This window comes from Echeneis naucrates, chromosome 18 (genome assembly GCF_900963305.1).
Source record: "Echeneis naucrates chromosome 18, fEcheNa1.1, whole genome shotgun sequence".
Taxonomy (NCBI): Eukaryota; Metazoa; Chordata; class Actinopteri; order Carangiformes; family Echeneidae; genus Echeneis; species Echeneis naucrates.
Window position 1 is genome coordinate 3955192 of NC_042528.1, and position 27834 is coordinate 3983025.

Here is a 27834-nt window from a genome sequence, read left to right on the forward strand (position 1 = left end):
AAGCGGATAAACCGTAAGTGGAGACGACATTTTGGCTCAAAAGAATTAAGAGTCGTCACCTTACCTGCTAGCTTGCTAATGCTAACAACTAGGAACAGTTGCTATGCGAACTAAATTACATTTACACGACTTCATAGTGCAATTTTATGATATTTTAACGAATTATTTCCATATCTTATATTTTACCAATTGATAGTTTGGCATATGCCATTAGTTTAAATAAGAAATTGAGTGTAAAATAAGTAAAGGTCTAACCATTTACTTAAAGCTTAAGATTTACCATTTAACACAAGGGAGCATTAAAGTTTTGTGTAAATGATGAACTCACTATAGTTTTGATAATAGGTTTGTGGGACAAAAAAGAATAAGAATAAAATGATTGGTCTTCAAAGTACTTGATTTATTGAAGATGAAATAATACATTATAAGTAGTTGTCTGCCACTCATAATGTGTCTGTTTTATATTCAGTGGCTAACTTGCCTTTTGCGCTGATCTGCATTACTGAAATGTCTCTGTACTTTCTGCAGACAGCCATGTCTCTCTGCGATGACACACTCCTGTGTAACTTTCCAAAGTGCCGGACCAAGCTCAGTGGCTTTGCCTGGATCACAGCCTGCTCACACGTGTTCTGTGATCAGCACGGGTCTGGTGAGTTCAGCCGCTCTCCTGCCATCTGCCCGGCCTGCTCCTCTGCGCTGTCTGGGAAGTTGGACATTGTGCGGACGGAGCTGTCGCCCTCTGAGGAGTATAAAGCCATGGTGCTGGCAGGTCTGCGTCCAGACATTGTTCTGGATATCAGTGCCCGTGCTCTAGCCTTCTGGAGCTATCAGGTCAGATATATAAGATCTCAATGTGCCTGTAAGCTTTCCATAGCTCAGTATCAGCGAGACTTGAACTGTCTTTTTCTATCCGGTTGCATTCTCTCCCTTATAAAGCACTGATCTTGTCACTCTCTTGTGCACAGGTCCATCAGGAGCGAATGTACCAAGAGTACAGTCTGTCACGGGCCGAGACACAGCTAAAGCAAATGGAAAAGCTGTTAAACCAGCAGAACCAGAGCAGAGAGCTGGAGCTCAGTGCCTTGAGAGGGGAAATCAATTCTCTGAAGAAAGTAAAGCAAAACTCCTAAAATCTGAATGCACATTCATAACCTCACATTGAAAAAGGGGTAAATAGCTCCTACACCTCTCTCCCTGAGAAAATGGAAAGGGAGGAAGTGACTAGTGACAAATGTGAAATGTAATGTTTCAAAGCGTTCACCTTTGCTATCTCTGTTCCTATTCTGATAATATTTCATTTTAGTCACTGGCTGTCCTGCCATTTTTATAGCCAATCTTATATAAATTACCTAAAAAGTAGAAAATATTATTTCTGTCAGGTGATGGAGGAGTACAAGAGGAAGTACAGTGAAGTTTCTGAGAGGCTGATGGAAAGGAATCGGCAGTACCAGAAACTTCAGGGGCTGTACGACTCCCTGAGGTTGCGTAACATGGTGGTTGGTCTTGGAGAAAGAGACACACTGCCACAACCAGGACATCATGACTTCAACACCGGTAAGAGTTTACATTTAGATAAATGCCTCTAAGGCACACACATTACATGATGGGTGTTTTTGTACAAGAGATAAATGTGTAACATAAATGGTCAATGTTAGTGTAAGTATAAGGACATTCAAATGCATGTCTGCTCCATGAGTATGAATTATCGGGCTGTAAATTCTACATATATAATATTTCCTTGTTTCTACTGATTGATTTTTGGACAACGCGTTTTAATGTTATATCCCATGAAAAATTCATTTTAAATACTGTGAAATAACATGATATTCAGTTTTGCTTCAGTATATCAGTGGTGATTGGATTAGTTAACATCAAATTTTTTGCCAATCAAATAATGATACCATTAAATAATTTAAGCCCAAATGTCTCTTTAGCTGTGACTGACTTATAGTTGTTAATACAACAAATATTTGATTGGAAAATAAATAAACTTGATCCAGTACAGATTAGAAAGATGGAGTATTTTTCTGTCTTTCCCTGAGAATTAAGTGCTTTTAGTAGTTGTTCCATGCTGATTAATTAGTCAAGGAAGGAAGCTCAGCAAGAATACTGTTAACTGGCACAAAGGAAGGCACAGCTGTAGCGGTTGAGAATGAGCGGTCATCAAGAAAGAACTGTGGGAGTAATGGGGTGATTGTCTATGTAAGGGAATTTTAGTCAATGTGACAATGAGGGACATCAGTCAACCTCTCGTGTGTCATGCAGGGTTGGCTCAACAGGTGACTCCCCAGAGAAGCCCTCAGTTCCTCTCCGTGGGCCCTGACGCGGACACTCGATTTTTCTCCTGCCTGGAGGCTGACGGAGCCAATACCTTCTTCCAGTTAAGCTCCCCTGCCCGGGAGAAAGGCCGGCCCTTCAAGAAACACTAAGAACAGGTTTTATAGTGACTTTAACAAAATGCTATTTCCCACATTACACAGTTGTTCTGGGTTAATGTTAATTTAGTTGGAAGTGTTTCCCTCAAGGGTTTGTCTTGATCATTTATTATAATTTTAAACCATAAAAGTGTTGTTACATTTTAGTTAAAAAATTAAATGTTTTAGTCTCATCTTTCTGGCTGAATGTTGGCAGTACAGTAAAAGTGTCAAAGACAGCATGAATACTTTCATCCACAGAGCAACAGCACCCTTACATTCAGTTTTTTTGTCATTAATAACAGAGGGGAAAAAGGGGAAAAAAATTGAAAATGTTTCATAGAGATATTTACAGGGCTCATATATAATTAGATACTACTGTGCTGCACTGACTTTGATGGCCTTTCAGCCATAGTCACAAAAATATTCCACCTGTTTACATTTCTGTTACTGAATGAGTGACCTTTGGCGTGTGTGTGTAAACATGAAGAATGAAGAACAAAATGTTTAAAGCAAAAGGATTTATTCATTTTTTATTTGGAGAAACTGGAGTCACAATTCCGACATCACATTGTCATCATCACAGGTTCATCCATTGACAAAAAACTCCAAGTTGTCCTCACAACAATAAAAGAAAAAAAAAAAAAAGAAATGTATAAATATAGACAGTCTGTCTCTCTAAAGACAATGGAACATAACAGGCTCTATATACAAAGCAACACATGAAACAGGCACACACTTATTCTTCATACTTCCATATTATCCAAACTGTTTTTGGTCCGCTCGCCTCCCGCTGGGTTCATTCACTCTGGGGCTTGTAGCTGACAGAGACAGCAATCTGACTTTTGGCATTTTGTTTCTTGCCATTGACGATGAGCAGCAGTGGTGAGTCCACTCGTATACTTCTGAAGTCTAATGACTACCAGAGAGAAGATAGCGAACAGGTCAGTCACACAATCAGGGAGACAATATAGCCTGTAAATGTCTAACTACATGGAACACTGACCTTATCTTTATGTGTTATACTGTGTCGTTTGACCTGAGGTTCAGGAATGACAACAGTGTCTCCTATCAGGACACCCCAGCTGTCAGCTGTGTTGTACACCATCACCACGATACACGTCTCCTCGCTGTCCACCATGCCGAACGTACTAGAGGAGTTAAAGATTTTACAAGACCACTTCAAAATAAGAAGGCTTCCAGAAGAATCCACCTGCATGAGAATAAGGACTAGTAATGAAAGAAAGAAGCCGTACTCACAATGCCATCCGACCTTCAGAAGCCAGGCTGAACACAACCTTGCCCAAGGCAGCCACCCCAGCATTGTGGCCAAGTGCGAGTGAGGAAAGAGTTCGAGGCTCAAGGCTGCCCACACGGCCTGCAGGGGACCGGAACTGAGGGGAGGAGCAGGGACCCAAAGCTGAAGTGTTGAGGTTCGACAGCATGGTCCGTAACCGGCGTGCCTTTACTTTCCCCTGAAAAGAAATGAAGGATCGCAATTAGGAGCAAAATAAGGACAATGGCTGCACTTTGCTGCCACCTTATGGCAAAAAAGTGTTTCTCCTATTGTAATCAAACAAATCTGGTTTGAACAGAATAAACTAACAGTTCTTTCTATTCAAAACAAGTCCAGCCTGTTGTTCACATAATTAGTAAATATGTAATTTGTGAATCAAGGTTTTGTTAGGTAAATAATAATTGGCCATATATCAAAAATAATTAATATGCATATTGACCAACACTTTCTCCTACCTTGTTCTGAATGAGTTCAGTGACTTTCTGTAGATACTCTAGGAGCTGCTTTTCTCTTTCTGGTGGCTCCTCCCACCCCGGGTCAAGTGCTGCCGCACGGCTGTAGCCACCGAGCGCAGACCCGTACATCTCCTCATATTGGAACAGAGTGGCTCGGTTGAAATGCAGCTCTGGGTAACAAGAGGCCGCCGTGTCAACTTTTTCCTACACAAGAGGGAGAGGAGCAAAAATTAATACAATAGTACAATCAGCACTGACTAATTTTAGCTAGGCGATTAAACGTGTGTGTACTCACAGATTGTGCATAGGCGCTTAGAGCTTGTTGAGACAACTGTGGATTCTGTCCACACGTGAAAAACAGAGACACATAGGCATTTCCAAGGATATCTGTGAAAAACAATAAAAATATAATTTTGTTTGGTTGATTTGTATAGTGACAGCAGCCAAAAAGGGAGTTGTTCTCACACCCCCATAACACTGTCTTCATCCTTTCTGCTTTACGGGAACTCAGACACACTACTCACACCAGGACGTGCCGTCTGTGGTATCCAGCTGGACAGCTTGTCGGGCCATGTCCACACTCTCCAGCACTTGTTTGCCATGAACATCGCTGTCTGTCGTTGGCAGCTGCCTCAGCACCATGGAAAGATTACGTAGAGACACTTTGTTGTTGCTCTACAGAAATGAAGGATAAAACATAGATTAGTTTACAAGTGAAGCCCAACATAGTGAGGTCAGCAGAGATAAACTATAAAAAGAAGATTCTTATTTAGACTTGTCAAGTAAGTTGATGTATTTCCAGGTTCAGTTGTTTTAAAGTGGGGATATCACACAGAAAACAAGTTTACATCACTGAAAAAAGGCTATAAATTACAGGTTGTCCTTTGAATCCCTCTGAGGAAAAACTTTTTTGGTATATGATTCCTGAATTATGTCTTTTTATGTGAAGCCAGAAAGTCAATGCAAAAGTGAGAACACATCTGTCCCACCTGCTGCAGCGCTCCAGTGAAGCAGTTCTTGGCACCAGTCAGGTCTCCTTTTTTCCAGTACTGCTCCCCCAGTGTGTTCCAGCCCTCGACCAGGCCAGGCTCCAGCTTCACAGCCCGGGAAAGGCACTCCTCTGCCACGGCACTGAAGTCTGGAACGACGTTTAGGCACCTGCCTTTCTGCAGCAGAAACTCTGCTTTATGTTTATAACGGTCTGCAGCAAATCACAAAGAGAGATACAGAGGATGTAAATGATACTGTGTAATTTGAATTAGCGACGCAGTGCTGTTGTGTAAACACTCACCTTCCTTTTCTTCCAGTTTCTTCAGTGTTTTCTTAGTTTCCTGTGCAACATCACTTTGTTTCTTTCCAGCTTCTTCCACACTGTGAGTCTCAAAATAGCAATCTCTGAAATTATACAACTCATCCACAAGCTCCTGTAATGGGAAGGACGGGTGGGGGGGTGGGTGGATGAAAAAAATAAATCATGAATACTTACCAGTTAAAAATAGATCAAAGGGACATCTTTCTCAGACAAATCTGACTAAAGTATGACTGAAAACGAGGACATTCATGTGCTATTGGAGATGCACCAAAACACCAGGCTGCTATCTGTATTTGGAGTAAGAACTTAATTGTGGATAACAAAGCAACACAGGAAATGACCCTGACTTATGCTTGACAAAACATATCATATTGCCAGATATTAAAGTCCTGGACTCCTTACCCTCTGTGTCTATTGTGTCTGTCTGACAAAAGGAATATTAGAACCTGGAAACTAAAACCAGACGGTCACATTTAACAAACGTGTGGACTCTGCAGTATTTCTTCTCTCATGTTACAGATGAAGGCTTGTATTTAAGACCAGAGCATCCCTTTGTTCCTCTGGTGCATTCAGGATTAATGCTCACTGGCAATCTGGTGACTCAGCAAGAAGTAGCAGACTCAGATTCTCGCCTTGGACGTTATGACACAGTTATCCGGTGATGGTATTAAAGACTTAAAGTCGCTGCACACCTCAAACATGAAGTGTGGCTTATCCAAACACAACGAGAGCAGAAATGCAGATAGCAAAAGGCAATTGCAGCCAGTTGTCACAGCAAGCAAACTGAGAAGCATCGTACGACAATAATCGGACAAGAGTCGAGCCACTCGGATGGTTTAAACATCCGTGATATGTCTGATGTCTGACGGGACTTGCCTTGAAAATTTGCAGCTCGTTTTTGTCTTTCGCAGGCTCACCACTCTTCTCCTCTTCCGCCATCTTTGCGTTGGCGAGCAGCTACAGCAGCCTGTTAGCAGGTGAAGTGGGACAAAAATTACGAGTTACTGATGGACTGTTAAACTTAAGGCAATTTTTATTATTGCGATGATGGAATAGAAGTCATTTCTTAGTCAAATGATCACTTATGCAGTGACTTTTATCAGGGAGGAAACTGGCTTTTAATTTCAGTAACGCCGGAAGTTGTTAAAGAAGGTCGCAATAAAATGCTTCCGACAATGGCTAGTCTAAAAAATTATAACAAAATAAGGAATCTGTAAAAATGATTTGTTCGTTTCCTAAAACACGTCTTTGAATATATATTGATAAAAAGTACGATGCTTATTTCTTTTGTTTAATTTAACCACCTGGGGCATTTGCTCACTGGTGGCCGGGAACTTTCTGTGATGCTGTTTCCGGTCCGGCTCTTTTTCCTGGCGTACCATACATTTTTCGCTGCTTGGAGAGCGGGCAGCGGTGAACTTTTGTTGCAGAGCCGGTTGTTGTCGCCGGTGTTTGGCGTCTGTGCCGCCGTTGAGCCCGGCTCGTCATGTCGGACACATGGAGCAACATCCAGGCGCACAAGAAGCAGCTGGACTCTCTGCGGGAAAGACTGCAGCGGCGGCGGAAGGACCCAGCTCAGCTGTCCGCGGGTACGTCCACAACCGACCGGGGGTTTTAAAAATAACCAGCTTTACTAAAAACTTCGTGGTTTTTGACTCCATAAATATTGTCGAGCGGAAATAAATAGTCAGTTATTGTCAACAGAGACATCTTTAAATTTACTGCTTTTACTAGAAAGTACTCGGAGTTTTGGTTTTCTGTCGATCTCCCAAGAAGAGGTTTATCTAATTGTTTAATAATAATAGAGTTTCCGTTTTTGCATCATGTGTGGAACAACTTTAACATAAAATATAAATGAGATTAAAGGAAAAGCTCATAGCCACGTCAGACCTAAAATATAAGGCATAAAGTGTCAGATTTGTGGTCCTTGAATTTAATCAAGACTGTTCATTTGCCATATAAATAATTTGGAAAGCTCGATCTCACCTTGAAAGAAGACCTCTTCAATCGTTTACAGTTTTACTTAACCTGTTCGCTCCTCTCTATAGATGGTGGTGGCAGCACAGACGGTTCAACAGCCAGGAGTGACAGCCCAGCTCCATCAGCTCCGTTCACCTCTCAGGAGGAGACAGAGAAACCACCTGATCCTGAATTGGAGAAGAGGCTACTGGGATATCTGTCTGATCTGAGCCTTTCACTTCCTACAGACTCTCTCGCAATCACAAATGAACTCAACAGTGTGAGTCTTTGTTTTTGTGTCCCAGTTATATGTTGAAAAATAGTCCTTTTATCAGGTTGAATACATTATTTCTGTCTTTGTTTCATGTACCGTATCGCATTTGTTTGTCACTCAGTCTGAATCTGCTGTCAGTCACGGGTGCATCCAGAGTCTGCTGCTCAAATTTTCAGCACAGGAGCTAATCGAGGTGCGGCAGTCGACCATGGCCTGTTCTTCTACGACTTCTTCCTCCGCTTCCTCTTCGACAGTCGTCATAGCTGTGGACCACACAAAACTATGGGCTATGATCGGATCTGGGGCTGGAGCCCAAAGAACTGGAGTCAAGAGAAAAGCAGAAGATGAAACCCACAACAAAAGACCTGCAGGCTTCTCACCCTCTCTGCAGAGCGCTGCTTCACCACCACACTCATCCTCCACCTCTCTGACGCCAGCTTGCTCCTCACAACTGGCTGGTCCTTCAGCATTGGGGAGTGGGGCTGAGAAGAAGGGCAGGAGCAGTAAAAGCCAGTCGTCTCACGTGGACATGGAAATTGAGAGTCTCTTGAACCAACAGTCCACAAAAGAGCAGCAGAGCAAGAAGGTAAGAGTGATGATTATCCCAATCACTTCTATTTTCAGCCTCTCAAAATGGAAGCAGGAGAGTGGCTGTGTGAATGCTGTTACTGCATCTTGTGACTATTATTTGTGTGTAGGTCAGCAGAGAGATTCTGGAGCTACTTAATGCCAGCACAGCCAAGGAACAGTCCATAGTGGAAAAGTTCCGGTCTCGTGGCCGAGCTCAGGTCCAAGAATTCTGTGACCACGGGACCAAAGAGGAGTGTATACGTTCTGGGGACACACCTCAGCCTTGCACCAAGTTACACTTCCGGTCAGTCTTACCCAGCAATCCTAGAGAACTTCTTATGTCTGCTTTTATGTCGTGATGTGATGGAGGGATGGTGTAACCAGAATATACAACAGACAGGTGACCAAACAAAAAAATTATTAAAATGAGCCAAAATAAAAGTAAAAAAAACGTTTCATGTGCTAAAGTCCCTTAGATCCCATTTACTCAACTCTGTACTTACTTTTGGATACCAGCATGTCAGATTCCAAATTTAACATTTAACACAACAACTTAATTTAAATAAATTAATATCTTGTTTGAGAAATTCTCAGTTTGACCTGGGGAGGGTGCTGTAATTAAGGTAATGGATAATGTATCTTGGTACTTGTTTCTTGAAAATGATTTCTACACTTTAGCTTCTTGCCTATTTGTAGTTTAACATTTGTGATGATATACTTTAATATTTTTTTGCGGTTTTCATTCCAAACATTGGCGTGAATCAGTTTTTCTTTGCAATGTGTATTTCCATAGTCGTATCATCAACAAGCACACAGACGAGAGCCTCGGCGACTGTTCCTTCCTCAACACATGCTTCCACATGGACACCTGCAAATACGTCCACTATGAGATTGACAGCCCTCCAGAGGCCGAGGGGAGCCTGCTGGGCCCCCAGGCGGGGACTGCTGAGCTTGGTCTCCATGCAGGGGACGCTGACAGCAATGTGGGCAAGCTTTTCCCCTCACAGGTGAGGAAACGAGTGGAAAGAGATGAGAGAAGAAGTTGAGGATGGAGAACAAGAAATAGACAAATGCTGATGTTATTATTTGTGCTTTAATTTCCAGTGGATCTGCTGTGATATCCGCTACTTGGACGTTTCCATCCTGGGTAAGTTTGCAGTGGTCATGGCTGACCCTCCCTGGGACATCCACATGGAGCTGCCTTATGGCACGCTGACTGACGATGAGATGAGGAAACTCAATATCCCCATGCTACAGGACGATGGCTTCCTCTTCCTCTGGGTCACTGGCAGGTAACTAAAACAACCCTTTGTTCCTGACAGTGTTACTTTATATCCCAGCAGCAGAGATAAGGTAAAAGCAAGCACTTAGCTTGTGTACATGCATAAAGCACATCTAGTGGTCATAATGAATAATTTAATAGTCTGAATAGAAGTAACGTGTGAGAGCAGTCCTGGTGCTGCACTCACAGGTATGGTTTTGTTGGTTTACTCTGTTGCTGCTTCTCCTCCTATAGGGCTATGGAGCTGGGCAGAGAGTGCCTCAGTCTTTGGGGGTGAGTCTTGCCTAACATTTTGAAATCATTGTTTTGTTGCAGAACACTGATTGATTTTAAGCCTCATATGTTCCATTTCCCCCTTTTTGTTTCTTTCTGTTCCTCTCAGTTATGAGCGTGTGGATGAAATCATATGGGTGAAAACCAACCAGCTTCAGAGAATCATCCGCACTGGGAGGACAGGCCATTGGCTGAACCATGGGAAGGAGCACTGTCTGGTATGGATACATGTCTCTGTTCCTTCACGCCATCTTATATCTCGTATTTGAATCTGTGTCTGTCACATTTACACACAACCACTCAGCTTGAAGCCCAATGATACGTGTGTAGGATTTGTTCATTAGAAATGCTGTTAGCTACATACTGAGCTCCTACTAGCTCATTTTTTGTCAGCATGTCTGTAAAGATGTGTGTTTATATACATAGACCATTTAAACTGTACTATGTGATGTTTCCTCTCCAGGTTGGGGTAAAGGGAAACCCTCAGGGGTTCAACAGGGGCTTGGACTGTGACGTCATCGTGGCTGAGGTAAATGGCCGTATCTTCTGTCCCATGCGCCAGGGGCTGCTTCAGCCTGAGAAGTTTGCTTTGTTAAACTCTGCCCACTCTCCCCCAGGTTCGCTCGACCAGCCACAAGCCAGACGAGATCTATGGTATGATAGAGAGACTCTCCCCCGGCACCCGGAAGATCGAGCTGTTTGGTCGACCCCACAACGTCCAGCCCAACTGGTAACACACTGCCATCCTAAAGTCTAAAGGAAAACTTAACTTTTCTATCCATTTTCCTTTTACTAACTGTGCCCTTTTTTCTTATATTTGCTTTTTAGGATTACTCTTGGAAACCAGCTTGACGGCATTCACCTCTTGGATCCTGAGGTTGTGGCTCGGTTTAAGAAGCGTTATCCAGACGGCGTCATCTCCAAACCCAAAAACATGCAGTGATGAGATCATCTGTGGTAACAGGTCTGGAGAAGTTTGTGTATAGATTTTTTTTGTTTATTTTTCTATAAAACTTAAATAGTTTTTTAAATAATATTGCCAGTAAGATACACTGTCTGTCTTGGTTAGGAAATGAAATCACATGAAGAAGCAATGTGAATTACTTTGCCATGTTTTCATCACTTCTATACCTTCATGTATGTGACACCCCCATATTTAACGCTGCAAAACTTTCACATTCACCTCCAATAAAAACACAGGAGCCATTTTTAAATGTACATTGTTATTATTGTGTTAGTTGAGAATAAAGAAACTTTTCTTTTGACATACCGTGGATTCAAATAGCTAATAACTGGTTTTCCACAAAACATAGGAAGTTTCAAATTTCTGCAGGTTTTTCACAGTCTTTTGGAATCAGTGCTGACATTCATATCTGTTCTTTGTAGGAAAATACAGAACCCTGTTCATCCTAAAGATATCTTCAGATTAATACATTTTAATAAGAAATGCAAACTGGAGTGTTTTGATTAGAAAAATATAAACAAAAAGAAGGGAGCTAAAGCCGAGCAGGTCTCTCAAAATATAGAATATAAATGTAATTGCTGTGTAGCTCAGACTGTACTTAGGGTATGCTTTTTAAAAGAAAGATGCAAAAAAAAAAAAAAAAAAACTAGTGGCAGCTGTTTAATATCTTCTTACCTACTAATACTATACAAACTGTCAATATGACCCTAATGTATTTGTGCTAGAATTAGAGTTAATTTGCCTTTTTTCCTTTTCAGTTTTCTAGTATTTCACTGTAGCTGCAGGATTGGCAGGTTAACCCAGTTAGAAAAAATGTCAACACTGAATTTAAACACCCACAAGGGCAGTGACATCTACAAATTGGGGGGGGGGGGGGGGGTCCCACAAAGGTTGTCTGAAAAGAAATTTTCTACAAAGAGAATGAGTAGAAAAACGAAAACTTATCATCCACCACAAAAAATAAGGAGAAAAAAAAATGCACTTGTTGGTGGTGAATGCTGTAAACAAGTCTATGTTGTCGTCTCTTTCACTCCTATTATGTCCATTTGCGTGCTGAATGCACTCTTGAGTCTTCTCAGACTGGAAACCGAGTCTGTTTACCGATTTCCCTCACTGAATCTGATTCATCATCAAGAATTCTTTGTTGGCATCAAGGACAGAGGGGATTAAATGCAAATGGTAGCCTGTTCAGAGCGACTGGTGGTCATGTGTAACAGTGATGACGGATGGATTTGCTCAGCTACCAGGCTGCTGGGTTTTGCCACAAGCTCAGAGTGTGAGTGGGGCAATGGAAAACTTTGATACTGGAGTCCATTTATCTCCTCTGCAACACCCTGTACTCCTTAGTAGGTGGCATCCACTGCGTTGATGTTGCTGTCCAGCTGGTGTCTGAACGACAGCCTGGCCTTGGTGGAGAAATAGATTTGGGATCCCCGACTGAGACTTCCTGCTCCTTCACTGTCACTGCCCCAGGATGTTGTGGAGGACAGACGAGGCTTCGTCTCCTCTAAAGGAACTGAGGGATGGGAAGAAGAGTCATGCTTTATCATCACAGCCTTTATTTGGTCTACTGTGGATTTTTCTGAAATGGTCTGACTGCGGCTGCCTCACCTGTGGATGGGGGGCATTGCCTCTTGCAGCGCTCTTTGCAGCGTCTGTAGAAAGGAAAACACTGGAGCATCTTCACACCCATGACAGATGTCTGTAAAGAGAGGAGTGCACAGATACATTAGTATAAAACAGTGCATGTGCCAGCATGCCCTTTTCTCCTGCAGCTCACATTTAAGCTGCCTTATCACACTGACGGCAGGGCTGAGTGTCCGGGCCTGTTGACAGCTCCTCATCTCCTCACCAGGTCACAGTTTAATGGAATTATGATCCTGCACTTGGGCGGCATGATAGCCTACTATAATCTGACAGTCACACTGCATGGCATGGTGGCCTGGCAACCAGCCAATTAGTCACTATTTACAGCGCCCATCATCATCATCCTGCCGACTCTCCTAATCCTAGAAAAGGACGTCAACAGACTGCAGCACCCAGAGAAATTGATAAGCCCTTGTCTGAAGACCAAACACAGATTACATAGAGGTCATCTGATGTGTGTGAGTGATGACCAGCAGACAGATGAGTGGATACCTGAATGAGAACTATTGTTTCCAAATGAGAAATGTACAAAGGTTTCTTTCTATGACATTTCACTCTCAGCCCGTCCAGCAGGATTCACACTAGAGCTGCTTTGTCATTTGGCAATAAAGAGCCACTCAAACTTGACCTATCCTACTGCAAATCTGCCCTGAGCATGCAGTGAGGGTTTAATTTCACACTGCGGGTAATGTAGATCTGACTGATTGAGCAACAAGTCTGTTTCATAATTTCCCAGAGGATTCTCCTATTTTGGCACCTCTGTGCGATAAGATAAAGTCAGGACTGCATGATAGTGCTGAGCTGTATTTGCTTGGAGTGAAAAAATTGTGTTTATTTTTGTCTAATCGGGTTAAGAAATAGGTCAGAGGATATGGAGCCGAGGGAGGTGATTGATCTCAATTGTAATTGTGAGAAAGGGTTTAAAAAAAAAAAAAAGGGGGGGGGGGTGTCAAACCCAGTGTCAATTGTTATATTAGTCATCTTCCAGGCGAAGAAATACATGACACACAATATTAAACATTTAAAACTAAATCATTGTTCTATATAGAACACTCCTTCCTCCGAGCCATCTACAGGAGTGGCACAACCACAAAGAGACACAAAATGACCACAAAGAAAAACAACAAACTCGAAAAGATGCAAAACAAGATTCTAGAAATGGAAAAGGAGGACGACTTCAGGGAGGCCCCAAAACAACCACAAAAGTTTCAAAATTGTAAACAGAAAGGGCACTTAAAGAGGAAAAACAACAAGAAAGAGATGCAACCTGACCACATAGAGACTTAAAATGGGACACAAAGCAACCTCAGTTGCTGAGTTTGGGCGTCTTGCCCTGAATAGCAGGCACTGGGGGGCCTTCTACATGTGTTTGCTCCCTGGATCATTCTCAGATACACAAATAGTCTATATAAACAGCAAACAACAGCTATGTGGTGATACTTTTTTATTTAAGAAAGTTTAGCATTATTATTGCCAAGAAGCAGGACCCTAAATGTGGGTCTTTTAAAGTTTAACACAGCAGAGTGTGAGATAAACTATCTACTTTGTTGGTCTGAAAGGGAAAAGCCACTGGTGTGATGATCTGCTGAGCCCCATTGTTCATTAATCATAGATTTGGGTATCTGATGAAAACTATGATTACAACTTAAAGGACACACAGTCACAGAGCTGCTGGAGGAGCTTGCAGGCAAAGGAAAAGGAGAGACCTGTGTCCAGAAAGCAAAAATACCCCCAAAACTCTGGGTCTCTTATTTCAGCTCGTCAGTTTCTGCATTTCTTAATCATCTAGGGCACCTCCCTTCTCCGTTTCACTCAGGTGTGCTTCTGAAATCCTATCCTTCCCGTTTACAAGCACAGTGGATCCATTATAGTGATCCATTAGAGCTTCTGCCAGTGAGACAACAGGGACCAGGCCCTCCCCACCTAATTTTAATGATGCTTGTGCAGAGATTTGAAATTAGTTGCATATTAGGAACTCCACAGGCATCCAATTTGTCTCCCATCAGAACTAGTGCGCAAAGTAGTTCACATACAAACACACAATATTAAGGCCCTGGTCAGTGGTGAGGAATTTTGGACTGAGATCATGATTGGTTGTGGGGTCTGGCAGCACATTGCGGCCTGGAGCCTTTAGAAGAAAAACAACTTCAGATTGCAAAAACACACATTCAGAAGGCACAAACTAAGTTATCCACAGCGAGCAGAGGAAGAAACAAGACAACGGGGCAAGGACAGACGTCAGACGATGCGGATGGTAAAAAATAAACAGAAAAAAGGAGCGGGGGGTGTACTGGTCTGAATTTGGACTCTCTTTTCTCTTCGTCTTTTTCTTTTTTTTCTTAAAACTGTTGGTTCCAGGCTGCAGGCAGCTGATGTTAGGAACGAGCAGCCCCCAAATAATGTGGTTTGACTTGTTCAATCAGTGGCGATCCACTGATGGAGCTGAAAATTGTGCAATCCCTCTGGATTAGCAAGAAGCTTTCAGTTTGAGATTCATTATCTGCGTTTTGCCACATGTGGCAGGAGTGCTTGTCTGTGCATGTGAGTGTGTTTCCAGGAAAGTTTTAGTAAAAGTTAAGTTACTCAAACATGTCTGCTAAATGTGATCCCTACATATATATTTTTTTTTTCCATTTTTGGACAACAGTCAAAGAGTTCTTTCAGCACAAGCCCCTGACTTGCCCCCCTCTGTCCACATTGAGCTCCTTATCTGCTTTGTAAACAATGTTAAACAAGCAGCGGAGCACATATGCGTACAGTAACACGATAAGAATCTGTCCACAGCTCCACATTTCTACTAAGCCACCCTTTTAAATATGGTCTCTGGGGCTTTATGGGGAAAAAAGTGCAGTCTTGTGTCACTGCCGTCTGTACAAAGCTTCACACAGGCCTGCCAGGGTGGATGACGCACACTCTGTTCACATATACCTGCACAAGTGTGTTTGTCCATTAATAGCAGCATACAATCCTCTATAATCATATTCATCACAGAGACCAGATAAAGCAGCTTTTAGGTGCCTCCAAAGCTCTTTTAGCAACCAGACACTGAAGGGAAATCAGTTAATTCTGTTTTTCAAGTGCAGCATTTAAGCACACTTTAGGCACCTGTTCCTCCACTTTACACTTCTTTGTGCTTCTGCTTCAACTCATTTCAAACGAAAACTTTGTATTTTTCCTGCATTGCATTTATCCGATAGCTGTTACTGTTGAAACAAAACATGGCACCTGATTAGCTTGTAAAATAGCCTGCAGTTGTTGAAGTTGTTGTAAAACCAGCTGCATATTTAAAATGGATACATATTAGTGCTTCACCAACAGTATGGTATGGTAACACTCTCAAGCACAATATGCTGATATGTATTACTTTTAAGGTTTAACGCAGAGCTTTTTTAAAATACTGGGGAGGTGAAGAAAGCTCAACCTAATATAGTAAAAAAGTCTGACCCCTCCTCCTGACTCGGGAGGAGGGGTCATCCTGTAGTAATTCATAGTAACCTAATTGTCTATAATTGGTAAAACATGTTTACACCATGTCTTTAAATCCTGATGGACGTTAAGTATTTATTTATTCAAGTATTACTTTTTCTTTTTAAAAGCAAAAATGCAATGTTTATCAATTTAGCATGCCAAAGAAATGAAAAATGAAGCTCTCTCCTGCTCCCCTGAAATCCTCTGAGCCACATTATGGCTCCATCTTATGTTATTATTGTTTTATTAGAATGTGTGTTACACAGCAACATGTCAGCTCCTAAACCGACAAAACATTTCTTTTATTTTAATTTAATTAAATTTTTTTTTTTTTTTTAACTAATCCCTGCCACTCATTTATTTTTGGGAACGTGAGGAGGGCTCGCGCGCGTGCAGGTGGAAAAGCTGAATGGGAGCTCGCGCCAGACGGGCTAATCTGAGCTTTCCGCGCTTTATCTCTGCTGTCGGACAAATAAACTTTAACGATCACCGGCACCGAGCTGATCCACGGACAGCAGCACAACATACCACATACCAAAACACACAACGACACGCCCCCCCCCCCCCCCCCCCCCCCCCCGCCCCAAAACACACAAACAAACCTGAACTGCAGCTTTTACAGTTTCAAATGACATTTTAGAAATGCTGAGCCTTTTTTTTTTTTGTCTGTTTTTAACATCCGCTTTAAGTGCAGGTCTGCATGTGTGCCCTACCTGCAGCAGGACCGGTGGGGTTGTCCTGGAAAAAGGTTCCAGGCGCGGAGGGACTGGACTTTAAATAGCTGATCCCCGGAGCGTGGTGACGGGGCGGACACGCCTCCCCTCCTCCCCTTCGCTATAAGATCTCCTCCTCACGCATCCCACGTTCACACATTCAGCCCCTTCCTCTGGCTTTGTTTCGCCCCCTCACTCTGGTTGACACTGATAACACAAATTCAGCCAGAAATAGCACCGAAGTGGGTTTAAATAGCATCTCCACTGTGATCAGGTCATGACGGAGAGATTTCATGTGCAAATCCAAAATTACTCAATCACTTTCATGAGTGAAGGTGGTTTGACCTCTTAAACTGTGAACAAGAAGCAGTTCCCAACAGTCGACAAAAGACTCATTTTCTGTCACAAAAAAACACCTAACTTTCCTCTTTGTCTTCTGCAGAAAGGTCAGAGATCACAATCAACTGTATGACATCATTCCTGGTAGGACGGTGTTTTTCTCTCCTTTATTTTTACCCTTAAACATATTTTTATATTTTATACTAAAACAAGAAAACTGATAAGGAAATAATGGTAATTATTGTTATTATTATTTTCATTCCTGATCAGTGGAGCTAACTGCAAAACAAATTAATATCCGAAAATTAGAATGTGCATGTTTTTTTTTGTACACTAAATAATAAGAACAAAAACAGAAACACATTTTCCTCAGTTATGCAAAGGACATGTCATGAGACTTTATTTGATCCTGAACTGATGTGAAAACAAAGACAGGAGTTGGGATGGCGGAAGAACACCGCCTTCACCTTGAGTCGGCTTCCAGCTCATGCACACAAAATTACTGTCGGTTCTTCTCTTATTTAACCACAAACAAAACTTCAACATGACCTTCAACCACCTTATCTTCTTTTATTGGCCAAACTTTAATGTGGCTTTTAAAACTGAGAATTTTACACAGCAGCATTGGAGCACTGAACAAGAGGGAGACATATACGTTGCAGGAAATCCCAATCCTGTTAGAGTGAGAGGGTTTAAGTCTGGAACTGGATCAAACGTACTGAGAAGAATTATAGTCGCAGATACTTCAGGGGACAGTGGATTCCTTTTCCTGCCTCCTGCTCTGTCTGCTCACCTGGAGGGAACTTGAATTTTCATTCAAATATTTCTTACCTATAAAAATCTTCCTATAATATTCTGCAAACACAACTGACATGTAAATCTCTGTCTTGGTCCATGCCAACTAAATTCCATGGAAACCTGTTCAAACATTTTAAAATTTAGCAATAAGAGCCACAGAAGGTGACGAAGAGGAGTGAAACATGCTTCCATGGGATTAAGGTGCAGTCTGGTGTAAATCATTTGTCACCTGCATTGAGTCACACACAGCGAATTGCACCCTGCTAGTACCTGTCCGTATGCGATGTGAAGCATGTGAGAACACAACATATATGAAAATAGCCACAAAGTGTGTCATCATTAGCCCTTCCTCACTGCTGCTGCGCTTCACAACCACATACGTGGGTGTGAGCCAACGCACGGTTGGAAATAAAAGCATTTTTCGTCTATTCAATTTGGAAAAAGCTGTAACATTGAATGAAAATTGCACTGTTTTTCTAACAGTATATTCACATATTTCTGCCTCAGGGAAACCTGGCTGTTCTTGGGCTCATTAGATGGCTTATTGATGTTTATTAGCTCGCTGGCCCAGTACTGGGGCTTATTTAGGCCAGTTCATTGGTTGCAAGGATTCTGTCTGGTGGAAATTTACCCAGATGAGATCTCAGAGTGAGTCCGTGACTGCTGGTCAGAAAATCACCAAGGAAACCGGCTGTTAAAGCAGCAGGCGCATTTCTAAAGCTGTTCTTCTACGGTCAAGTCCAAAGAGACTAAAATCAGGATGGATGTTTGCTGCTTGAAACCAGAAAAGCTAAATATCTTGTTCAGTCCAACAGCAGTGAGGATACAATTAGAACAAAAGAGAATGAATGAGATATTAATATAAGAGTAACTAATAAAATTGTGTGTCTGTGTATCAAAGCAAAAATTAAGGTGAAAACGAATTGAGAATTGCAATTTACAGTCGTTTCTTCATAACCGTTGTGTAGTGACATCTACAACTGTTATACGGTGTCAAAATCTCTGCGTTGTCTGTGTTAATGTTCAGTTGAGCGATGAGATATGTGCACGCTTGCATGTAGAGATTTACACCCGTAGATGTGGGTGAAGGACAAGCATGCTTCAGTGGGACATTGTCTCTAATTTTAAATTGTCTCCATGTAAGATGATCATCAGCAGGGCAGCAGACTGAACAATAGCTTTTGTACAAAGATTTCAATTTAAACATACAAGAAACATCTAATGGCGTCAAACAAAAAAAAGGCTGATTGATTTACGTGATCAAAATGTGTCAAAATGACTTGAAACTTTTTTCCCAATGAAAGTCTGAAAGTTTATTTCATTTTTATTTATTTATTTTTTTACAACAGATTCTTGAGTTTACTCTCATGCATTCAGAGAAAGTCAAGTTGTCCCTCTGCAGTGTCCCCACAGTTCATTCGCACACTTATTCCTCTCCTTGTAAGGTGACAAATGTCCATGGCAGTCATGCCAGTGGCCTGAGTATCATTATGAGGCCACACAGTGGCTTCCTGCGAACACATGAGGAGGCTCAGTTATCAGGAATTGCAGCCACTCCCACTGTCCCATAGGCTTCAAGTGCCGTCATGACATCAGACACTCTTAGCCCAGAGAGAAGTGAACAAACTGAATGGCAAGTTTAAAGCGACAATGTCATAATACTTACATCATGCCTGCTGAATTTCATGTCCCGCTGGTAATTCAATCCCTTGGTGGCACTGGGCCAGTAGGTGAGAGACGAAAATAGAAGTGAATGTCCAGAAAGAAGAACACATACAAGGTTTCAAATCAAATCATTGACTAGAGGTAAAAAAAATACTCAGTCTGAGCAGCAAAACAATTGAGATGAAAAATCTTATACTTAAAAATAATCATTTAGAAATGTATGTTTCTTTACCAAAGGATCAAATCTTGTATCACACCGGGTAAATATTTTAGTGCTCCAAATCATTTTTAAGGTTATTGAAACATTTTACAATGCCTTCATAGCTCTTCGACAAAATATATAAAATTCTTAACCCTGCACTTATTTTTTGAATGTTTGTGGTGCTCTACTGCTGTAACATGCATAGAAGTTGAACACTATTCCCATCATTAAGATTTCACAGTAAAATCAGAGAGGGCCTCAAATAGAGTGTAAACAAAGTCAAGAAACTGCAGGATCAAACCAGTCCAGTCCTCGCTGAATGTTTACTGCTCCCTGCCTGAGTCCATGCTTCCCCCTCTCGTCCCCTCCCTTGTCCCTTAAACCTCAGGACATTCCCACACCCAGATTGTTGATTTTCTGTTGATGTTGGCATGCTCCTGTGGAGCCGGGACCGGGACTGGCTGGCTGTGGTCGCTCATGTCTGGTTCCAGCGACTTTCACCGTCCTTTAGTCTCCTCAGCTTTCCTGTGTACAATATGCCACTTATTTTTTATTTTTAATAAAAAAAAAAAAAAGCCATAGAAATAACGGTGTATTTATTACACCCAGTGATTGAATTAACCCTTAAATGTGCAGGGGGAGTCTAATCATGAGTGTATCCTGCATATCATGCAAAACACCTGATAAAGCTGAATTTAGTAAATGGACAACCTGAAGGGCAAAGAGCAGTAGACTCTCTTTACTTCTGCTTCAACCTTTCTTCTTCTTCTTCTTCTTTTTTATTACATTTCATCTCTATTTTTTCAACATCACAAAAGTCCAAATAAATTATCATGCAGACTGCAAATCACAATCTTTGCCCATTTCCTCATCACTTTTCGGGGTGAAATGGTTTACAAATCTCAAACTGGCAGACAGAAAAGTTCATGAAATACCTGATTTAAAGGTTCACACCCCCTGGATCAACCATATCACTTGATCTCCAGTAAAATCCAAAGCTGGCCTGCGTAAAGCTAATGAGGTTGTTTCTCCATCATAAATAGATTCAACTTATTTGGAAAAACTGGATGTCGTCCATGAAAATTAATATCTATTATTTCGATGTAGTAGCTTTAGCTAAAAGCCAGCTAGTTTAATTTGTATTCCTGCTTTTATTGTCTGTTTCTATTTGGTAAAGAATGGAAAGAAGGGCTCAGCTCAGTTTTGATCAAAAATGTATTATTCTCATATATTTCTCGCTAGGTGGATTTAAACCAGCTCATTACAGAGAGGAGGCAGTGAAACCTCAGTTCTACAGCACTTCATCTTCTTTAAGTTACTTTTAGGGAAAGAAGCTTAAAAAAATTGAAAGTGACACGATGTCTTGTTGGTAATATGTGGTTAAAGTGTAAAATGTCACGTCTCGGTGTTGATGATGATCATGTAGTTCCAACAACAGAGGCGCTGTCAGCATCTTAAAGCAATTGTTGCCTTGGCAGAAAACGTTAGTGCAACAAATTTGACTCTGGCAAAGAGACTCAATCTAAATATGATATTTTACTTGTCTTTATGGTGCTACTTGAAAATGTCACCTTCATTTGACTGCTAAGTGTTCATCACACACCCTTAAGGCACCACATGCTGGACACAGAGACATTTAATGTAAAATGAATTCATTGGTGAAATAATTCATCAAATCTGACGTAGTGATGACATTGTTGATTGCTCACAGACCTGCTGAATGTGCCTGACTGTTTGCTCTGCGGCTCGGCCTGGGTCATTCGCTGTGTTGTTGAGATAATTATTGGGTGGCGGACACTGCTGAGTTATCAGTTGCATGTCTGACTCAAGAGTTTGGTCACCGATTACAGCATGGCTTCAAAATGAGGCTGCGGTTGTTGGTGTGGTGCGAAGAAAACGGAGCACTGACACACTTTTGTACGAGCAGCGCGTTCTTTTGAAGTTTGTATTTGTCATTATCATGCTGAGGGTCATCTGTACTGTCGCTGAGATATATTGCGTGTCAAGCCACAGTCTTTCTGACCTGTCGTATTCCTTTGTGTTTCACTCCTTTCTGTCTTTCGGGAAACTTTCCCTGTCTATTCACTCACATCAATGTTGGTCCACCTCATGGTTAACACCACTTTGCCCCTCTGGATTCTTTTAGAGTGGCAATAATTTGCATAAAAAAGTAGCTAGGATTGGGCCCCCTTCCCGTTATCCTCCCTTTGTCCCACTATTCTTTTATTCCAAACTCTTGTCACCAGCACTCTGTCCTCACTTTGCGCTGTGCATTATATAAGAGAGCTGCATAATACCGGACCCATCAGTGTAGCTAAGACAGTCACGGTGTCGTTAGTATTTATTATTTCCATCCACATAATTTCCCCCTTCCTGTCCTGGAAGTATGTGAACAGGGGAACAGTCTGAAATCACTTTCGCTTGAAAGATTTGATTGTTTCCAAGCCAAAGCACATGGAACTGTGATTTTGCTGCTGCGCACACAGACCTCATTCTGGCTGCGGCTGTTTATAGAGAGTGTGTGTGTGAATAATGATCTCTGGACAATATTAACGAGGCAGTGAGGCCACTGAAGCCCAAATGTATTTATCTGTAGTGCCAGGGAGGCTTGGCTTGAGCTCTGAGCTATACAGCTTTGGGGTATTTGGCCTTTCCCAAGAGACTGTGACTATATTTACCTGGGCGCAGCTCTGCAACAGGCTTTTAACTTGAAAGTTAGGTAACAATTACCACGAAGTCGCTCCATGGCAACAAAAGATTATGGGCTTAACCTGCACCTATGCTAACAGGCACAAGCACAGCTTGTGTTGTTTATGCAGCTGTAGTGTTCACAGTGTCCACAGGGGGAGTCCTGACCTTTGACATCATCTTGACGCACAACAAATCTGTCATAGCTGGCTGCAGGCACAGTGAGAGGGAAGTCATTGACAGAGATCCAACAGTTATTCTGCAGAAGTTCTTCAGCTCAATAAGCAGACATAAGCAGTAAAAGAAATCTGTGTATCTGTGTCACCGGGATACAGTTTTTTAATGTTGAACTCATCTGAACATAAACAGCTTCAGTTAAGAGGAGTTTGACCAATGATACACAAATCCAAGCATTAGAAAGATAGCAAATAATGTTATCATTATTTTTTTAATCAGTTCTTGCTGTGATATTTAGTCTTGGCCTCGAAAGCAAAAACAAATATTTATTTACAATTGCAGATTAATCCTCATCTGCCCTGTGAACTGCTGGATGTGGAAATTCTGTGAATTCTGTGAATGAGAACTTGGACCAAAGTCAAGCGATACAAACCACCAGCAGGAATAAAATCCACATAGTAATGGAGTAAGGCATCGAGGAGCATCAAAAGAAAATTTGAACATGCTTCACGGGAAACACAGAAACAAAACCTGCTCCCTGTAAATTCAGGTCACAGTAGGTGGATGGTGGCCATCTTCATCTTCACAGTCCGCTTTCATCCTGAAATGGGGCAGAAGACACGTGTTAAACGGAGCGACGATCTCAGATGACTGACAGAGCTGTCAATAAATGTGAGCATCGTGTTAATCTGTAGTCAACCCTTCATGAGTCTGCATGTCAGCAGTGCAGCACGAAGCTTAGCGTTCTTTTAGATTGTACAATGTTACAGTCTTTTTTAATAATTTTGTAGTGAGCTTTGATTATTTTTATATCCAATATGTGCACAAACATGTGTTCACATCAGTGTAAATATACAACGGCAAAAAGTCAAAAACATTTTCAAGAGTCATCACTATACATTCAACCATGTGCTAAATCCTGGTGTTTAATCATCAACACGAACAAAATTCTACATTTTGACCTTTTTTACTTCCTGCCAAGCTGCTTATTTACTTGTTGGGAGGGACACAAGGGACCTGATAAGTCACCATATTCTTGTCTTTATTGCAGTCAATACTTTTCAATCGATCTAAGATGATGACCTTTGCCATGAGGAGCATCCTAAGCGTTGTTCTGAAGTTTTTGCCTTGAGAGTGAAACCTTGACTTTGGATTTTTAAGTGTTTTAAATCATATTGCATTAAAATTAAAAGGCGAGTCCTGTTTGTTTTCCTGCAGAGTTACATGAGAAGACTGATGCCATTCTCAGTGCTGTCTGGTGGATTTAGGTTACAGCAGCAGCCGAATTGTTCAAAGGTAACAAAATCCACCATCCAGCCCACTTAAGCTCACACATTTACTTGCTACAATCCCATAACAGCCAGCCTATCTATTTCCCGCCCACAGACTATCAACACAGGATCAAAACTTTTTTCCTTTTCCTGTTTTGAGTCAGTGGCAGACTTGATAGAAATCCAGAAGAGCAACCAAAACAGCAACACAGAGGGAAGCTTTTATGAGGCAAAGCCGTGCGCGATGTTACTGGCTATAGCGAGTTATCAAACCAGTCTGCAGAGAACATGCTGGCTGACTTTGGTGTGCCAGCAGATTGTTTAATATTCTGCTGTTTCCCCTTTTTCTGACACCTCTGGATCATTTGTGTTGATGTTATGACCTGTGGGGCTCAGAAAATTAAGTTCACTGTGTAATCTCAAAGCATTGCCTGTGTCCTCTCTCTTGGTCTCCTAATTGAATTTACTTCGATTTTTGTTTTTGCCCTGCAGGATTTGTTCACTTACATCTTTGCTGTCACGACAGTCTCCGCAGATGCATCCCATGCAACCATTGACCACCTGGATGCCGCAGAGTATCATCTGAATTATACCCATGGACAGCAGGATGGAGAATAGGACGACGTGCCACATCACTGCGTTGTTGGGAAATACACAGATCGACCACTTTTCCTGGTTTATGAGGTAGCTTGAATTACCCCTGTGAGAGAGAGCAACAGTATGAGCAGAAGAATTGCACAGGACACATACAGCATTAATGAAAATATGTGTGAATTAGGCCAAGTTTGGGGTGCAAGAGGAATAAGCTGCGATGACTGAGTTGAGGAAAAATGTGCCAGTAAGGACGTGATTGGAAAAAGGAGTGGAGAAAGAAAGCACATGTGGGAAAAAATGATGAGGAAATGAGTGAAGAGGTCTGAATGGAAATATCAGCGTTATATCAGAGTTTTGTTGGAGGAAAGTGGCATCTATCTATCTGTCCTTACGAAAATCATTAATAAAAAATTAAGTAGTGTTCCACATTTTGGGAACTACACTTTTTCCCCAAGATATATGTAATTTAAAATGATATGAAACAGATCTAATCCATCCTTTTCAAAAAGCTAGAATTCGGAGATGTGCTTAATTTTTTTCTGAATAGTCAGATTCAGTCTCCATCGATCGAGTCCACTAATATCTGTTCACTGCCTGCAGCAGAAAAGGAACCTATTGCATCAGACACAAACAGGAACAAAAAAGGGGAAACTGAGGTTTTCTGGAGGAGGGACAAGCTGAGGGTGATATTAATATCCCACCATGCATTGTGTTGCACCCATCGTGGACAACCAAATCCTACATTTGAACAACATGCTCATATCATATTTTTCTGTTGGTTGATTCAGTGTGACTTGCCTAAGCTTGTAAAATACCACAGGAGTGCCAAATGTGCTCCTCATTTTAAATTAATGCTTTGGGATCAGGAGGAGATAAAAATAAATAAATAGAATGATTATTGTTTATCTGTTCCGTTTCTTAACATGAACTCTGTCCAGGATATAAAAAGAAAGTTTGTTTACTTTACTAAACTGTTTCTTAAGAGTAAGTTCCCAGATCTATTGCAAAAGTTTGTCCAACTGAAGCTGCCAATGTTTTAAACAGAAAGGTTGGATTCAGTCTGCCACCACCTGGGGATTAGAAAATATTGCATGCATAGTTTTTTTTTTTTTTTTTTTACAATGATGAGCTAAAACTGTTTAGCTACTCGATGATAAGAAAGTTACACATTTGAGATCTGAAAGTCTGACACCGATCTGGAGCTGATGAGAAGATAAAACCAGAGTAGAACAGATAAACAGCAATATAACTGAAAGAACTGCACAGGGAGATGGGATGGGTTTTTTTTTTTTTTTTTTATCTGGTCAAAGTTGCAAACTAGTCGTCACCATGATAATGTGGGAAACACTCACGTGCCAAGATTTTCAAAAGGGTATATCCACTTTTCACCTTCCACCTCACACTTGGGCCCAACTGCCAGAGCGGCTGAGGACACACTGGTGCAGTAGATGGCTCCAACCAGCCCAAAGGCAGAGGAGAAAACAGAGTTCAGCATCTGGAGGAGGGACGGGAACACAATGCATCATTATTTTAGTTAGTTTTAGTCTGGTTCTAAAGTAGAAATGTTTCTTTATGCAGTAATCGCTTTTAACACTTTTTCACTTTCCTGTTTTAACACTTTTTTTTTTTTTCCATTTGCTCATGTGTCTCTGTGGCCTTTCAGGTTGTTGGACCTTACAAATACTTTTGATTTAAGTTGATTTAAGGCAGAGAACAGACTCACATGTATCATTCTAGTTAAACAAGACACAGGTGGTGTCTTAATAAGAAAAAAACATTGTTGAAAAGAGCAGAACTGCTGAATTAGAGCTACACTTCTGCAAAACTTAATAAAACAAAAAAAAAATGGAAGTGGAATGAATGGCCTCACTACCATAAATACAAAATGAATACACTGTCCACAGGCTAATTATTACAGTTTGACTTTTGGTCCACGATACACATCTCCCTCACTCTTTGCCTTCCTCTTACTGTCCATCATAACCAGTTCAGCACCAATTGCCTTTTGAATGACTTCACTCACCCGGCAACGGTTGCCACAGCAACCTGTCCCGCAGCAACCCTTCCCCCCAGCCCTGATCGCCGAACAGCTCGGACACAGCATCTGGAAAGTTAAATAAATTATAATAATAATAGCAAAAAATTTTGCCACATTTATGAAGGAAAATGTTTTGTCTGACTTCCTCAGAAGTGTTTCAAAAGTAGGTTTTATTTGTGTATCTGCAAAAATGCATGTTAGCATTTGTCTGCTTGTGGTGTGTTAACAGAGCAAATATTTGTGAATCCTAAACTGGGTTTTATGCTCTTGTCCCAGCAGCCAGTGACTTCTGTCCAGATAGACGAAGGAACAGAGACAGACCAAATCACTATTGTCACTGTTCCAAACTACATCACAGCAATAAGGAGTGTCCTTCCACAAGACTCAAAGGTCCTTCTGGTTCTTTTACGACATTAAATATTTCATAATTATCTATTGCCCTTGATGGCCCTCAAAAGTCAAGATAGTGGGAATGGAAACTCATAATCAGGTCCTTGTGTATTTGTCCTTCGGTGTAGACGTACCTGAGATCAGATGATGGTTTTATTACTTAACGCTCTGTGATGTCAGAGTTTAGCTGAAGGTTTTGGTCATGCTACTGGCAATTAGTGTTATGTGTAATTCAAGTGTAAATAGAATGAAGCAATTTGATCTGTTTTACACATTTTATAAATGATGATATCGACATAATCTAAATTTGTAAAGTGGTTGAGTAAAAATGTAGAGTGGAAAACCAGTATCTCTCTCAGAGTGGAATAAAATAGGAATACTTTATTCCTATCCAATGGAATATTTAAAAAAACAAATACAGGCCAAAAGTTTGGACACACCTTCTCATTCAAATTAATAGGAAAGTGTGTCTTTTGGCCTGTATATATATATATATATATAAAACGACTTTCATCAAGATAAAAAGTATATATATAAAATGAACCACTATTGTCCCTCTAAAACTGGTCCTGGAGTTCCTCCCAAAATTAACAATACATAAGAAAATTTAACTGCATAAAAGCATACAATAATTTTTTACGGGTTTACACAAGGGCTGTGTTAATGACTGAAAAACCGGATACAACAAACAATAAAACATCCAGTCGGACTCTAAAGAGCCCCACAGATACTCACAAAGAGGCCTCCTCCAATCAGTCCCCCCATGAGCCAGACATGGGTGGAGATTTGATCATTTTCAAGACTTTTCCCGTCGGGGAAAAACAGCAACAAGTTAGCAATCATGCAGATGAAAGCTGAAGGCAGCAGGATCAGTCCCACTAGGCGGGCGCACTTCCCCGTACAGCACATGTTGTTACCTTCCTTTTCTTATTTAACGCCGCTTCTGCTTCTCTACTGCCACTACTGAGTACCTCACCTTCTTCTTAAATTCAGAGAGAGGTCAAAAAAGGTGGGCGAAACAAGACAAAAAAAGGAGGCGACTAA

At 41.3% G+C, this 27834-nt stretch overlaps 4 protein-coding genes across 6 annotated transcripts; 2 read left to right on the top strand and 2 right to left on the bottom strand.

Annotated features, from left to right (window-relative positions):
* The first annotated feature begins 534 nt into the window (after positions 1-534).
* ccnb1ip1 (cyclin B1 interacting protein 1) lies at positions 535-2429 on the top strand. The gene is made up of 4 exons (XM_029526935.1): positions 535-831; positions 966-1112; positions 1380-1554; positions 2266-2429. The coding sequence occupies exons 1-4, from the start codon at positions 535-537 to the stop codon at positions 2427-2429; spliced, it is 783 nt and encodes a 260-aa protein (XP_029382795.1).
* Positions 2430-2926: 497 nt separating this feature from the next.
* Positions 2927-7525, bottom strand: ttc5 (tetratricopeptide repeat domain 5). 2 transcript variants are annotated; one of them, XM_029526369.1, is made up of 10 exons: positions 7507-7525; positions 6355-6445; positions 5458-5590; positions 5156-5367; positions 4691-4841; positions 4462-4553; positions 4167-4370; positions 3675-3889; positions 3421-3565; positions 2927-3333 (listed from the first exon to the last, which is right to left on the bottom strand). In XM_029526369.1, the coding sequence occupies exons 2-10, from the start codon at positions 6415-6417 to the stop codon at positions 3214-3216; spliced, it is 1335 nt and encodes a 444-aa protein (XP_029382229.1). In that variant the 5' UTR covers positions 6418-6445; positions 7507-7525; the 3' UTR covers positions 2927-3213. The 2 variants fall into 2 exon arrangements, with proteins under 2 accessions (XP_029382229.1, XP_029382228.1); XM_029526368.1 differs by lacking the exon at positions 7507-7525 and adding an exon at positions 6783-7081.
* mettl3 (methyltransferase like 3) lies at positions 6860-24761 on the top strand. 2 transcript variants are annotated; one of them, XM_029526367.1, is made up of 12 exons: positions 6860-7067; positions 7527-7717; positions 7833-8297; positions 8410-8585; positions 9075-9288; positions 9386-9573; positions 9798-9836; positions 9946-10054; positions 10300-10365; positions 10454-10566; positions 10665-10800; positions 24261-24761. In XM_029526367.1, the coding sequence occupies exons 1-11, from the start codon at positions 6965-6967 to the stop codon at positions 10777-10779; spliced, it is 1779 nt and encodes a 592-aa protein (XP_029382227.1). In that variant the 5' UTR covers positions 6860-6964; the 3' UTR covers positions 10780-10800; positions 24261-24761. The 2 variants fall into 2 exon arrangements, with proteins under 2 accessions (XP_029382227.1, XP_029382226.1); XM_029526366.1 differs by lacking the exon at positions 24261-24761 and having other exon boundaries at positions 10665-11189.
* tm4sf5 (transmembrane 4 L six family member 5) lies at positions 22863-27699 on the bottom strand. The gene is made up of 5 exons (XM_029526370.1): positions 27526-27699; positions 26386-26466; positions 25715-25857; positions 24276-24468; positions 22863-23098 (listed from the first exon to the last, which is right to left on the bottom strand). Exons 1-5 carry the CDS (start codon positions 27697-27699, stop codon positions 23081-23083), a joined length of 609 nt encoding a protein of 202 aa, XP_029382230.1. The 3' UTR covers positions 22863-23080.
* Positions 27700-27834: the final 135 nt, after the last annotated feature.